This window comes from Eschrichtius robustus, chromosome 1 (genome assembly GCF_028021215.1).
Source record: "Eschrichtius robustus isolate mEscRob2 chromosome 1, mEscRob2.pri, whole genome shotgun sequence".
NCBI classification, from domain to species: Eukaryota; Metazoa; Chordata; class Mammalia; order Artiodactyla; family Eschrichtiidae; genus Eschrichtius; species Eschrichtius robustus.
In genome coordinates this window covers 149,656,645-149,672,340 of record NC_090824.1, presented here as the reverse complement: position 1 = coordinate 149,672,340, position 15,696 = coordinate 149,656,645, and the positions used below count along the sequence as shown (strand labels likewise).

At 45.6% G+C, this 15,696-nt stretch overlaps 1 protein-coding gene across 7 annotated transcripts in view; it reads right to left on the bottom strand.

The window, feature by feature from the left end:
* The window catches only part of ADAMTS17 (ADAM metallopeptidase with thrombospondin type 1 motif 17), a 346,090-nt gene that overhangs the window by 241,865 nt on the left and 88,529 nt on the right, over positions 1-15,696 (bottom strand). For all 7 annotated transcript variants that reach the window (XR_011075535.1, XM_068556841.1, XM_068556842.1 and 4 more), the window contains one exon: positions 8,579-8,622. Coding sequence is in view for 6 of the 7 variants with exons in the window: in XM_068556841.1 (XP_068412942.1) it covers positions 8,579-8,622 (44 nt within the window). In the remaining variant the exon portion in view is untranslated. The remainder of the gene's footprint in view (positions 1-8,578; positions 8,623-15,696) is intronic.

Below are 15,696 nucleotides of genomic sequence, written 5' to 3'. Positions count from 1 at the left end.
TAACGGCATTAAATACATTCACATTGTTGTGCAACCATCACCACCATCCACCTTCAGAGCTTTTTCACCTTCCCAAACTGAACCTCTGTACCCATTAAACAATAACTCTTCATTATCCCTCCCTTCCAGCCCCTGGCATCCACTAATCTATTTTCTGTCTCTATGAATTTGACTCCTCAGGGACTTTAGGTGGAATTACACAGTACTTGTCTTTTTGTGACTGGCTTATTTCATTTAGCATAACGTCTTCAAGTTTTACCCATGTTGTAGCATATCTCAGAATTCCTTACTTTTTTAAGGCTGAATATTATTCTGTGTATGTATAAAAGGACAGTTGGGTTGCTTCCACCTTTTGGCTACTGTGAATAATGCTGTTATGAACACAGGTGTACAAATATCTGTTCAAGTTCCATTTCATTGGGGCAGATACCTAGAAGTGGAATTCCTGGATCTTATTTTTATTTCTTGAGGACCCACCATACTATTTTCCACAGCGGGTGCACCATTTTACATTCCCACCAGCAGTATACAAGTGTTCCCGTCTCTTCACATCCTCACCAATACTTGTTATTTTCTGCAAGCTTTTTGTTGTTATTGTTGACAATATCCATCCTAAGGGGTGCAATTGATCATCCCATTTAACCTTCACAATAACTCTGGGTATCATTATCCCCATTTTACAGAGGAGAAAACAGAGCCGGAGATATCAGGGGACTCACACAGGACAGTGGTGGAAGCAGGATCTGAACCCCGGTCTCCCCACAGAGACGATGCTCAGACCCCTGGACTGAGCCAAGCCACAGCCCGAGGAGATTCAGCGTTCACTGTGCAGATGAGGGGCTGCAGGTGGTGAACGGGAACCACCCTGAGGGCCACTGGAAAGGAAGCCATGGTGGGGGCACCTCTCTGGCTCAGGGCCCTTGCCAGCCAGGGCAGGACCCACTGCAGAGGAGCCTGGCCCTTCATTTCTCCTGCCCACTCCTCCTGCTCTCAGCAAGAGGCTGCCCAAAGGCTCCAGAGGGCTTTGGGACTCACAATTACACAGAAGGCATCTCAGAAAGGCCTAGTTTCCCATTTGGGACTCTACTCCCCCACATTTCCCCCAGACCGGGAGGGGTTTTGTGCTTCTAGCAAACTGCCTCAGCATCACATGAGTGAGTAAGAGCTGTCTGGCAAGGCAGAGAGGCTCCCACTTCTCTCCAAACTAATCATAAAGCACTCTCGGGCCATGAGGGTGGAAGCATCGGGGAACAACAGAGACACAGTCTTTCTGCTGATGTCGTGCCGAGGCCTGTGTTAAATGAGAGGGCGGTGGTCTGTGGCCCGACACCGATGTCACTGACGTCTTCCGCAGGTTAGGGACCACCTAACCGGAAGGGCATCTGCTTCAGAGTTGCCTCCGTGGGCCACCCAAGCACAGAACCCACAATGGTGCAAGCCAGCAGCCCCCAGAAGGAAACTCTCCCACAAGCCACCCACTTGCCGACCTGAAGGTAAGAGGGGGCTCCACAGCCTACATCTGAAGGGCCATAGCTGGAAACCCTGCAGAGGTCAGTTCCTTCTTGCTCAGCCCTCTTGCTCTCCATCTCAAAAGGCATTCAAGCATCACCAAGTGTTCTGTGGTCTCCCATGTAGTTCCAGAACAAAGGTACCCCACGCAAAGAACATATCCGCATATTTTCACCATTTTTAAATGTACTTCAGCCATTATGTAACCTTAGTCATGACCCTGGCATGAGGAAGAAGAAAAGTTGAACTTGGTCCCCTGGGGCCACTGGTTTCAGTGTGGACTTTCTGCTGAGCCCCAAACAGAAATCCCCTGCCCTGGTTCTGGCTGTGTTGTCCCTTCCCCGGAGGACTCCCTTCTGGGGAACTTACAGGAACAAAGAAAGCCCTCCAGACTTTAAGGTACAGAAAGTGTAAACACCACACACTTCCATGTGCAGACATGCACCTAGGCATGTGTATATGTACATATGTAATGTGCATACACATGCACACTCACATTTTTATTCACCACGGTCACTATCTTCAAGCTAAACCATAGGACAGCCATACAAGGTGACCAGGAGGAAACTGCACGTGGCCACCCCTTTCTTGCCCTCATTTTTTTTCCCTCAGGCAATGGCAGCTCCTACAAAGGGTCTTTTAAAAGACTATCTCCAACATCTAGACAGGACTTAATTGGCATTTTTCATTAAATACTCTCCTACCTACGTTTAAGGCCTAATGGTGAGAGAAAAAGTTAGTTTACCCAAGTACACTCAGCCCTTCCATCCACAGTTGATTGAATCTGCAGATGCAGAACCTGAGGATACACAGGGCTGAGTGTACTGGGACACTTTATATAAGGGACTTGAGCATCCGCGGATTTTGGTATCCACTGGGGTCCTGGAAACAATCCCACAGATACCGAGGAAAGACTGTATATACTTTTTAGCTTTCACAGTAACTCTATTTCCTAACTCTCTTAAGGGAATGACCTATTTTTTTTTACTGTATGATGAGGAAGGCAGCACTTGCCCAGTCTGAAGCCCCGATTGCTAGGTGCATGCATATTTTATTCCCAAAATTAAAATCGTTCATAAAACCTCTCAAAAATCACAGAATGGTCTAGAGCATTATTATAAATACCAATATAACTTCTGACAAATAGATGAATTTGCTGAAGACTTCAGGTTGTCTGATTTGGGACAACTAATCTGCCATTGAATGTTAAGCCTTCTCCTTCGTAAGCTTCTCAGAGTAGACACAAAAGACATGGTGTGGATAAGCCTGAAACTGAAGCAGGGTGCACCGTGCCCAACGTGAGATGGGTATGAGGTAAGGAGATGGACCCCTCAGGACTTGTTCATTCAATGGGGCAACTTCCCCTGAAGGCAATCATCTGAGACAACTTCTAACAATCTTGAAGCAAAAGTGAACCGTGACTTCTGTAAGGTCCCAAGGAATAACAAGTAAAGTAAAACGAACATATAGGAAAGCCCTCAGAAACAAAGAAACCCGAAGCTGACTAATAAAACTTTTGAATTTTTACCTCAAACAATATTTTTCAGCCTCATTCAGCGAATAGAACATCTGACACCTCCACAATTCAGAACCACTCTCGAAGAATGAAGACTGACCAACACCATGAAAAGACAGAAGATGAATGCTCACTCTGAAGGAAATCCACAAGCGGGTGTCCACACTTTCTGGCCACAGCACTGGGATTGGAACAAGCAAATGGCCGTCCAGGGTGACCACTGTAAAGGGGATAATGTACAGCCAGATAGATACATTTTGATGTTTGTTTTTATACATAAAACTTGGTGTTACTTTCTTGTCTGAGCCCTAAATTATGACACATTCAGTGAATAAAAACCCAGCCGAGGCAGCACTGCGACACTGTAGCCCCAGCCTCCCTCGCCTCTCACTGGCTCCCCAGCACATTTTACATCCATGGCCTCATGGAGGGCTGGCCTGGAGCAGACTTCTGAAGGAGATGCTTCGTTCCTGGACACACTCATCCTGTCAGTGATGCCCCCTTCCTCCCTCACAGATAGACCCGCTGCATGGAGGTCAGTGGCCACATCTATGAAGTGCCCCCTGGTCCAGCCAGACCTCTCAGGGAGCTCAGCGCCAGGGCTGTGGGCCACGCAAGGAAGGGTCCTTCCACCCAAGTTCAGGGACAGCTGTGGAAAGGGACCCTCATGTCAGAGCAGCAGGGCCCCAGGACACCAACCGGGCTTGGACCCCCTCAACAGCCTCTCCCTGGCCTTCTGTGTGACATATTTCCCGAGGCTGTGGAATATTTCCATTTTCCTTTGTGTAGGACCATCACATCCCTCTCCTGGGGGAGGAAAAGGAAGGCTTTTCCAGTAATTAAAAACTATTATGAGACCAAGTAAGGAAAACAATAAATCCCGATAATTAAAACTAAATTCATAAAGCTTGAATTAGGCTGTCAAAAAAAAAATCATCGTAGCTCAGCCTGCAGCCGAGGGTAGGAGCAGGACAAACACCCCACACCCCCTGACCGTAACTAAGACGTGTCTGGTCAGCCAGGCTGTGGTTAGACATGACTGCTCAGGCCAGCACCCCAGAGAGGCCCCAGGGTGTGGGAGGAGGAGGGCAAAGGACCAGCAAAAGCCTCCAGAGGTCTCTAGCCTCCACGATCCTGGAAGTCGGGCACCCTTTTCTCACGTAGGAGGCTTCCTCGTTAGGATGGTGGCAGGAAAGCAGATCACACAGGATGAAGCAATTCAACAGAGGAAAAGCCCACACCCCGCAAAGGCAAGTCTGAAATGTGCACAGTGGGAACCACAGTAAGAGGGCAGCTGCTTCTGTTAGGGAAGAAGCCTGTTTTCCCAGATCCTGCTGCCTTAAGAATTGCCTTAAGTTCTCCTTGTGTGTGTCTTCCCCCAAGGTGGAGATAAGCAAGACCTCTAAGTGTCACCCCTTCCCCTTCCATAGTGGCCCAAGAGGAAGGGAGGGTCTGTCTGGTGTGAATCTTTAGAAGTGTGTCCACTTGTTTGCTCAGTCAAGCCGCCAGCCAGTGTGGAGGAGCTTGGTGAGGCCTCGCTCCCACAGGAGTCAGGACCACCTTAGAATCAGGGCCAGGGAAGCCCCATCACCTGTGTCAGCAGGACCCCTGTCATGTGCACAGAGGACGTGTCGGTGTCTCGGGTTTCAATCTTTACAAAAAGATCAGGGATGTAGTGGATATTGTCATTCTGAGCTGTCCAGCATCGTCCTTCCTCCGTAAAGCACCCCCTCTACAGACCCACCTTGAATGCACTCGTTGTGGGAGGTGCCGCTGCCTCCCTATGGAAGCCCAAAGGGCCAGAGCCACCCTCATCCCCATGCAGGTGGGGGTAGAAAGAGGCAGACACGTGACTGAGAGCAAGACTCGGAACGGGGAGCTGGTGACATGGCGGCTGTGGGGCAGACGGCGCCATTCCTCTCAGCCCTGATGCGGACCTCTGCCTGGGGTCCACAGCCTTTCCCCCCTCCAGGGCTCCCTCAGGCGCTGGCTGTGTTCCAACCTGGTCCTCCAGCCTCAGGGGCAGTCCCCCTTCTGATCCATGCCCTTTTTGCTTGTTTCCAGTCAGGAATCCTGTCTGATGAGCTGGGCTAATGCAGACTGGGCAGTGTAGAGGGGAAGTATCAATTTTATTCATGGAACCCCAAACTCCACCCACTACCTCAGAGATTCTTCAAATGAATCATTCAAATTTAACTTTGAAATTTACTTTAAACTATTTTTTTTAAATTAAACTATTAAAAAAACAGTGATTAAAACATTTACAACCGTAGGTTACCTTTGGGGGCGTACCTCTGGGGGACTTGGAGGAGGCATGAGGGAAACTTCTGGGGGCTGAGAACATTCCATATCTTAATCTGAGTAGTTGTCTGAGAATACAGGCATATGATTACACAACAATGTGGGTGTACTTAATGCCACTGAACTGTCCACTAAAAAAATGATTAGGATGGTAAATTTTATGTTATATATATTTTACCACAATTTTAAAAAGTAGATTAAAACAGAATTCAAAACGCTCCTTTAAAACTATTTCAATGAGTAAGAGATAAACTAAAAAACAAGTATAGGCATAAATTTTTAAAATCCATCAAGATTTGTACTCTTTACTATCTCTAAGTTTTACTCTAATTAAAACAACGAAGCAAACAAAAAACACTATTATATACCAAACTTAAGATGTTGATAACCCCCAAGCCTTCCCAGTTTCTCAAGGTACCAGATTATCTCATTTTCTAAAAAACTCAGGGCACAGCCCTTCCTGCTAGAGCTGGATCCTGAGATTTGAAGGCAGCTGTTCAAAATCTCTTAGCATTGGCAACCACATATTTATGTGATTCAGATTATTTTTCCATTCCGTGGAATCAAAACAAAATACAAAAATAAATTGGATACTGGAATGACAAAATTACAATGATGGATTACAGATAAGTAGTAACCAAGGTTAGGGAAAGGGAGGGAAGGAGAGGGTGATTCTTCAGGGCCAGCCCGAGGGAGCTGCTTGGAGGGGATGGACCAGTTTTGTTCCTGATTGTTAAGGTGGATGGACAAATTCACACATGTGATAAAATGTCATGGAACAATAGGTAAAAACATAACCAAAAATGAGTGCATGCACCAGTGAAACCTGAGTAAGATCTGTAGTTTAGTTGACTGCATGGTGCCAATCAATTTCCTGGTTTCAGAAATCCACTATAGTTACATAAGATTGGTATGAGACTTCTCTGTACTATTTTGACAACTTTAAGAAATTCTATAATTATTTCAAAATATAAAGGTAAAAAAATACAGAAATAAATTGGATGAGACTGCTATAAGATTGCCATAAACCCAGTTTTCAAATTATTATTTTTATCAAATTACCCATTATTCTTACTGACTTGATAATATGTACAAGTAAATTATGACACATTAAGACAAATGTGTACTAATAAAACACCATGTAGGTTTTGTGATTGTTTTCCCCGAAAAACCGTTAAGTTGAAGCCATAACCCGTAGTGTGAATGTATTTGGAGATGGGGACTTTGAAGAGGTAATTAAGATTAAATGAGGTCATAAGAGTGGGGTTCTGATCCGATATAAGTGGTATCCTTATAAAAGAGGAGATTAGGACACAGGCACACATAGAAGGAAGACCATGTGAAGACACAGGGAGAAGATGGCCATCTGCAAGCCAAAGAGAGAGGCTTCAGGAGAAATCAACCCTGCTGACACTTTAATTTTGAACCAGCCCCCAGAACTGTGAGACAATAAATTTCTGTTGTTTAAGCCTCCCAGTCTGTGGTATTTTGTTATAGCCGCCCTAGCAGACGAATACAAGTAGTGTGGTGATGTGGTTTAGAGGAGGGAAGGATGCTTGAGAGAGCTAGCTGCCTGCGCAGATATGAAAGTTACATATTCAAAAGAAAATTAAAGCTGGCTCTAAATCACATGAAAGAAAACCAGGTCATTAGATGCACATTACTCAAAAATACTATAGTTCCTTCATCTGCATTCATTCGTTTATTCCTTCATTGGATCAACAGTGGTGACTCAGCCTCTCCGGTCCTGTGCCAGGCGCTGAAGGACATGACACATGGGTTAAAGCCAGACTCTGCTCTGTGTAGCACAGTCTTCCAAGGAAGATGTGCAGACAAGGGCAGTACAACGGATTCATGTCTCCGCAGGGGCAAGCATAGGGAGCAGGAGGGGCAGGGAGCAGAAGCCCCTCCTGGGTGAAGTGTGGAGGTGTCAGAGCTGAGTTGTGAACACTGGGAAGAAGTAGTCAGTCCTCTGGATAGCACAGGCCTTGGCAACCATGGCAGTGGACAGAGATGGACATATACCAGTCCTCTACAGCCCCAAATAGACTCGGGCATCAGCTAACCCTCTTTCAAAGCTTACTTCACATTGCATTTGCCTAGTAATTCTGTTATGGAGACAGCCCCCAAATAACGAAGCACAGATTGGTTAGTTGGTTTTTAACACCTAGTTCTCAGATTTGTCTAGAGGATTGCTAAAGTATAGTATAAAAAATCATTTTGAAACTCTAAAATGTGACATAAATGCTAGCTATCATTCTACTAGATTTGGAAAGACCCTGTAAGTCACCTAGTCCAAAGTGACTATTTCATGGATTATGGAGATTTACTGAACATCACCCAGCTTGTACCTGGCAGAGCCAGAGAGAAGGCCCGGGATTACCCGCTGCCAGTACTCCACTGGAAGCACAGGTTTTTAACATTTGAATTCCACAATAATAAATATTCAATCCTATACTGTTTTCCTTCAATTTTCGTACAGTTCTAAGCACATTCAATTCCAAACCTTGCTTTTGGTGGTGCAATATTTCAACCTCTTAGTGAATAGAGGTTTGTGCTATAGCAGACAAAATGGGAAACCCTCTTGGTTTCTGTTAACCAAGTGCTCTATTCCTACACTCAAAGACTGGTTCCAATTTTAAACCTATGAGAGTTCAAGAGCAAGCCAGATATAACTGAAGATAGGAGAGAAAGGAAATGGCAAGTGAAGGGGAAGGTGGGGGAGGAGGTGTAGGTAGAAGGGCAGGGGGAGAGGGAAACTGTGTTTGCCAGCCCTACATGTCAGCATCACTTCTGTTTGACCAGAAAGCGATGAGCCTGGTGCCAAGGCTGTGGAAGGACACCAGTCCCACAACCCTGCAGTCACACTTCACCTCTTATGACACTTGGTGAAGCTTCTGTCTCATGACAATCGTGTAATTCAGCGAGGTCCCCCTCCTGCACTGGTGATCAAGAGGCTCAGAGACAAATGCAACCCAACTACAGTCACTTCAGGACAGCCTGAGGGCTCCTTCCTTTGGTTGAACTTTTCATATCTTCCTTACTAACCCTCCGTCTAGATGCCTTCTGCCATAAGCAACTACAAAACTTTTTAGGAAAGAAGAAAAGTAAAATAAAATCAGAAACCAAATTTACCAAAAAAAGAGGTAACAGAAAAGGCAGAGTTTGTTTGAGGATGGCTCCTTCAGACTGTGTTATCAAGTGTCCACATTATCACAGGGTATAGAGTTATTATTTTAACTCTAAACTTACCAACGGTGTCACAAGGTTCATCTTTGTGTACGCAGAAATCTGTCCTAAAAAATTAAAAAAAAGAAATAGTCAGGTGTGTGTAGTACCTCCAAGAATGGGAGAAGAAAACATTGTCAATTAATCTAATTAATCTTGATTACTCATCTTGCCCATAACAAAGTTATCACTTTAGTTGCCACCTGTTATAATGAAGAATAACTAGCAGCATTTGCCAAGATTAACCACATTTCCAACTGGTAGGCCCAGTTACCCCACGTAAGATCCTCCTTTCATAGCTGAACTATTCCATAAATAACACTCAGTTGCTGGAAGGACTCCTTCCAACGCTGAAAGTTTCAGAAGATGTTTACCAAGTCATCTATCAGAGATAATTATTAGTCAATATCATCAAACTGTAGTGACTTCCTAAGTTACTCTACTTGGGCAGCAACTGGTTTTAGGTGCTGGAATGACTGTGTATCACTTACATGAGAACACAACAAAAAAGTCATTTCTAAAACTTATATTCTTTAAAGCTCCCTAGGATCTCCCAGGTGTGTGGCTGTGGACAAATGAAACAGCAAAGATGCTCGAAATCTGATCCAGCCTCGGTTCTGCAAGTACAAGGGCCTCCCTCTGGCCTGTGAGGTATGAAATGAGGAATCTGGGCCATTCTTTTCCAAAACCGGAGCATTCCCACTATTCTGCCCATAAGTTCCCTAGTTGGGAGCTGACCAGAGCGCTGGTTGGGGAGGTATCTTGCCCAGGACTGGGTGAGGACAGCAGTGCCTGGCCCCACGTTCATCTTCTCATGGCGTACCGTGGGGACTGGTAGAAAGCACCCACTCATCTGCAGCTCTCTAAACACACTCCAGTGCAGCTTCAGGTTGAAAAGGTGTGTTCTGAAGGCACCTCGTCTCATTTCACTTTTAAAAAATTCTCTGGGAAGAAAAATGGGTCAGGCTCTTGTCAGGCTGGCACTAAACAAAGTTGTCAATGAAAGTGGCAGGTCCTGGATGGGTCACACGTCGCCTTCCCTCATGGGATAATACCTTCCCCTTTCTGACACTCCATTCCCACCTCGGCATTCAGTGTCCTCAATTCCTTTCCTACTCTCGGTCAAAAATCTACTCTCACGGAAGGATCTGATCTGCCATTCACACTGGGGACAATGACAAGAAGGCAATGTAATATCATCAGCTTTCCTTTTACCTCCACTCCAAACCACAGCACATTCTGTCCTATTTGCCTCCATAATGTAACCCATGTCTAACGTCTCTCAGCACCAGGTGGATGTCCATGTGAGTGGAGCAAAACCTGCTTGTTCCCAACCCTGGCTCTGCTTCAGGCTGGCCTGAAAGTTGTCAAAGACTCTACCCACCCACTAGACCTGCAGAGGCCAGATCTGTAGGTTTAAAAGATTCCACTTGGGGCTCTGATGTACAGAATTTCCTGGTCCAGGCCACTGCCTCAGGCCAAGAAGTCTTGCCAGGCACCCTGGACATCCTGTGAGCCCAGAGGAAAGGGCAGCCGGCATGGGTGTGACAGCTTTGAAGAGGTGGCCCTGAAGCTGGCCGGAGAGACAGCTAGAAGGAGCTGGGCCAGTCCCCTAAGCAGCCCACATCGGTTTTGCTGACTGCGTCTCTAATTTTTTCATAATGAACGTATATATTTTGGTAATCAATTTTAAAATAATTTTAACAAAGGAAAAAGGAAGGCTTCAAGACCCTCAGGCTTTTCTTTTCTATGGAGGCTCAGGGAGCCTCCATAGAAATGGATATGGAATAACCATAGGAAAATGAAGACTCGTGCCTTGATTTTTCTGTCAAAGACGACCTTTCAGAAAACTAATTAACAGGCAGTAGAGAGTGGCAAGGAAGACACAGAGGCAGAGAAGAAAACAAACAAATAAAATTAGGGACATAAATATGTTTACTGGTCTGGTATCCAACTAACCCTAACTCAACATTCTTGATCTGACACCCTTCCCATTGGAATGTTTTGGGCGTGTCACACACACACACACACACACAGACCAGACTGGCCTGAGACCTCGCTCCAGGGTCTCCCAGAGTGAGCAACTAAAAGTGTTGAAAGCATCATCGCATTGTCTCACCTGGGCAAAGGGAGAAAGGGTGTGTGGCCATCAGTCCCACAGAAGAGAATTAAACAGACTGAACAGGGCTGCTGAGGGAATTGGCCCCAGCTCCTTCTAGCTGTCTCTCTGGCCAGCTTGGAGGAAGATGGCTGACAGGGCGTTGTGTGTTCTCTCATCCCCCCGCTTCCCTGGAGGGAAACGGGTGGTCTCAAGTGATGGACCCTGCAGCGTCACCCACTGCTTCTCCTGAGGAAGTGGGAGGACGTATGGTGGGCTCACGGAGGGCCAAGCTCAATTAGAGGTCTGGCTTGAAAGGGTTGCCAAAATTTGAATCTTCTCTCCCCTGCCTGTTCAAGGTCCTTTCTCAGCAAAGGAAAAGCAAGCCTTCTGCCTGCAGGGTCACCTTCATCTCCAGGTACCCTGGCTCCCACTGCAAACTCATGCCAAACCCACATGTAGGGGCTGCAGGGGTCAACTGGGGAATCACAAAAAAAAAAAAATAAGCATCCCAATGCAGCTCTCCAGCCTCTCAGTCTGTTCACATTCACATTCTGCTGTTTGTTCCTCAACAGAAGGAAGGCTGCGTGGATCTACAGGCCAGAGTGGGCTCCATGGATGTGTGAGCTGTGCCATCATGCAGGCCCCTCACTCAGAAGCCTCCCATCCCCCAACCTGCTTTAACGCTCTGCTCTCAACATCTTGAAATTCTTAAGAATTTTTTAACATGGGATCCCGAGTTTTCTTTCTGCACTGGGCACCACAAGTTACATAGCTAGTCCTGTGCATAACCTATTGCCTGGCATACAGTTGGGGTTTAATAAACACTGGCTCCTTTACTAAATGACCGGCATACATTTCCAGATCACTTTCAACGTGCCCTGTCAGCTCATCAGTGGCCTTGTCTCTCCCCCGTGTTTGGAAACCCAGAAAAACATAACACCACAGGTACCCATCAAGCTCTCACATGAGCAAGGCCAAAGGTTGAGGGAGGACCATCCCTGGGACTGGGTGGAATTACATGGGAAGGGAAGGTGTAGGAACAGCTGGACATCCTGGTGGTCGCGCTCTGGGCTAGCCATGCATGCCGCTCCGGATGTCTCCCAGGAGCATAGACCTGGGTTTGCGGGGTAAAATTCCTGGCTTTCTGGAGGACATGTGGAGCCACAGGCAAGGCTGTGCCAGGTGTTGAAGTCCCCTGAAGTCCAGTCTGTGCGGGTCCCATATGGCCCCCAAACTCAGCCTACTAAGAGGTCCTTGCTGGCCCTACAAACGGCTGCAGCTGCTGGATATGCAGCTCCTGCCGCTCCTTGCTCGGCAGCTTCTGTTGGACGCGATGTCATGCTCACATCTTGGCAACTAGCCATCTGTACAGTTGGTGGGCGTCCAGGAGGATACACTCTCGGGCTCAGCCACAGCCCGGAAGGAAAACAAAAAGAGAAGAAACCCTCACATCAGCCAGTCCCAGGACCTGAGGATGCTGGCCCCTAAACACCGTTGGCCTGTGCAGCCTCCAATTAGACCCTCAGCTTGGATTATTCTGGGAGGAAAGGACTGCTTCTCCAGAGCAGCAACTGCCTCGCACCCAATTTCCCTGTGAAAACATCAGCCCATTATTATCCCAGCCTAAGGAATTGCAGCTCTCAGCCTCTAATTATTAAACGATGCTTCTCAGTCAAATTGGCTTCCAGCCCCGACTCCATCACTACCACCCCATCCTCGTGGGAGGTCTTGAGTTTAACGTCTGTGAGGACCCAGAGGACAGACGGCACCAATCAGTTCAGTCCAGCAGCTCCCCACAGAAGTGAGAGGGATCAAGATGGCTCAAAATGGAGAGAGACAACACAGGCTCCTGGGCTGGCTGCAGGTGACAGAGCGGGATGGAGGCCTTCCCATCGGCTCTGCCTGCATCTGAAGAAACCTGGCCTTCCCGGGCCACCAGGCATCTGCCTACCCCGCCCCCCAATTCAGAAACACCCGCTTGCAATCAGGACCACCCCCTTCAATGTGCTTAGTTAGAAAAGAACATTTTAAAAGTTTTTTATTGTGGTAAAATACACGTAAAATTTACCATCTTAACCATTTTTAAGTTCACAGTTCTGTAGGGTTTAGTATATTCACATTGTTGTGCAACTTATCTCCAGAACTCTTTTTATCTTGCAAAAGTGAAATTCTATATCCATTAAACAGCTCCCTATTCCCTCCTCCCCACAGCTCCTGGCCACTACCATTTCTGTCTCAATGAATTTAACTTTCTAGGTATGCCATATAAGTGGGATCACAAAGGATTTGTCCTTTTATGACTGGTTTATTTCACTCAGCAAAATGTCCTCCAGGTTCATCCACGTTGTAACTAGTGTTAGAATTTCCTTCCTTCTTAAGGCTGAACAATATTCCATTTGTATGGAAACACCACATTTTGTTTATTCATTTATCCACTAATGGACACTTGGGTTGCTTCCACATTTTAGCTAGTATTACTAATGCTACTATGAATATAGGTGTACAAATATTTCTTCAAAATCCTTTTGGATATATACCTAGAAGTGGAGTTGCTGGATCATATGGTAGTTCTATTTTTAATTTTTGGAGGAATTGCCATACTGTTTTCCACAGTGGCTGTACCATTTTACATTCCTACCAACAGGGTACAAGGGTTCCAATGTTTCCACATCCTCACCAACACTTGTTATTTTCTGTTGTTTGAGTTTTTTTAAATAGTAGGCATCCTAATGGGTATGAGATGTAAAGAACATTTTTATGCAAAATATTTCCAGTATGGTAAATAAGCTGTTAGGAGACAGGAAAAAGAGAAAGGAAAAAATAAAGCCTAACGGAGAGCATTCTCAGGCTGAGGGTGCATTCAGTCTCTCTGATGGCGTTTTGCAAAAAGGCTAATCCAGAAGTTTTGTCTACACTAATTTTGGTAACATCTATTGCCTCTGAAAAAAAGCTAGTCGTTCCCAAACCAAGACCACTTGCAAGTGTTTTCTCTACCCAGACAAGAAAGGAAACAGCAGGAAAGCAAAGAAGCAATACAGGGAAAATTCCCATAGGTTATTATTTTGAACAAAACACCAGAATTTATACATTTTATGTAGTATTTACACAAACCACTTTCAAAGTAATAACCTTGGAAGTTTAGCTGCATATTCCAAAGATGATGTTATTTAGAGCTCCTCTCTAGGAAAGGTCTTTAGTCCTCATTTAATTATCATTTGGAAAATCAAGCACATTAATTTATAGTCACATATAGATATGGTTCCCAAGGACTTCTGCCTGCCCCACAAATCAAATCCACTCTCAAAGGGTGGTAGCCATAAGCCGAATACTGTAATCCTCAGTGCTTTATGGAAAGCCCCATAGGCTCCAAAAGCTATTTCAAAGTGCCTTGAGCCATGGCAGCCTCTGGCCAGTGAGTGTGGGGGCCAGAGCTGCTGGGAGAGGTGGTACCTAGGGCTTCCCAGCACTCACCAGGGTGGGCAAACCCAGATCTAAGGCAAGTACAAGGTCATGCTCACGCCTTGTCCTTGGTTCCTGGTAGACTACCAGCTATATGTTGGCAATCAGAATTATTGAATAGACTTCTCAAATGTTCCATTATACATTTAATCACATCCTGTAGAAGCAGCAAGTGTTCTCATAATGGATCAGTCTGCTACAGATCACATTTTAACCCTTTAGGGTTGGCAATTGATGAATCATCTACAAGAGTGATTAGGCATCTATTTGGTGTCTGATGGTGGCAATGTGCATGTTCTGGGTTTTTTTAAGAGGAGAAGCCTAGGGTGCTACATTGCCTGCTACAGGGTGCCTGAAGCTGGGGTCACAGATCATCCCCAGCTACCTTTAGGATGTCATCAGGTCAGGGGCTTGTTGTTTATGGCCCAAGAGGTGCAAAATAAGAGCCCTTCTGGACTCAAAACCAAAGGCTTAAACCAGATTTAACTCTTCTTAGAAGGGCAGGCTATCTTTAAGCTAAAGACATGGCAAACTGTTCCCTTTCTCTGAACTCAGAGAAAAAGAAAGCATGTAATTTTGGAAGTAGTTTCCGTAAATTAAAAAAAAAAATCTTAAAATTCAAAGTTGATATATTCATGATATATTCATTCAAAAAAATAAAATTTTGTATTTTAACCTAATGGATTAAATTATCACAAAACATTTCTGCATATTTTCTAAAAAGGGATTTTGGTGTGAACACGTAACACATTTTATTTACATCACTGAAGTAAAACAACCAAGGAAAATCAATTTTTCTAACAGAGATTTGAGACATAGGGAAAAAATGAAATAGCCACATCTATACCTATCATGGGTTGAACTGTGTCCCCAGAAAGATATGTTCAAGTCCTAACCCCACACCCAGTCCATGTGAATGTAATCTTATTTGGAAAGAGGGTCACTGCAGATGTAATCAAGTTAAGATGAGGTCACACTGGATTAAGCTGGGCCCCAATCCAATGACTGGTGTCCTTACAAGAAGAAGGAAATGTGGGCACAGGGAGAACACCATGTGACGATGGAGGAGACTGGAGTGATGCATCTACAAGACAAGGGATGCCCAGGATTGCAGCAACTACCGGAAGTTAGGAAGAAGGAGGAAGGATCCTCCCCTCCTGAGCCTTCAGAGAGACACGGCCCTGCCCACACCTTGATTTCAGACTCCTGGCCTCCAAAACTGTGAGAAAATAAACTTCTGTTGTTTTAAGCCACGCATTTTGTGGTAATTTGTTACTGCAGCCCTAGAAAACTAAAATAACATTGCTGCTACCTGCATAGAAAGCTGCCTTTGGCTTCTATTGTCCATTGCCGGGCCCCTTGGCTTCCCTCTCAGTCAGGAAGAGTAAGTCCAGCTCTGTAGCCTATAAAGAAGCTCAGCTTCTTGCTTCAAATGGAGCCTCTACGTGAATTCCACAGGCATCTCTGCCCGCTGCTGTTGTCCCAAGAGTACCCATGGATGGGCTGTGCACAGCACACACACGCTTGCATGGACTTCCCTCCACAGGAAAATCGGGGTATTCACTTCTCCCACTTTGGAAGC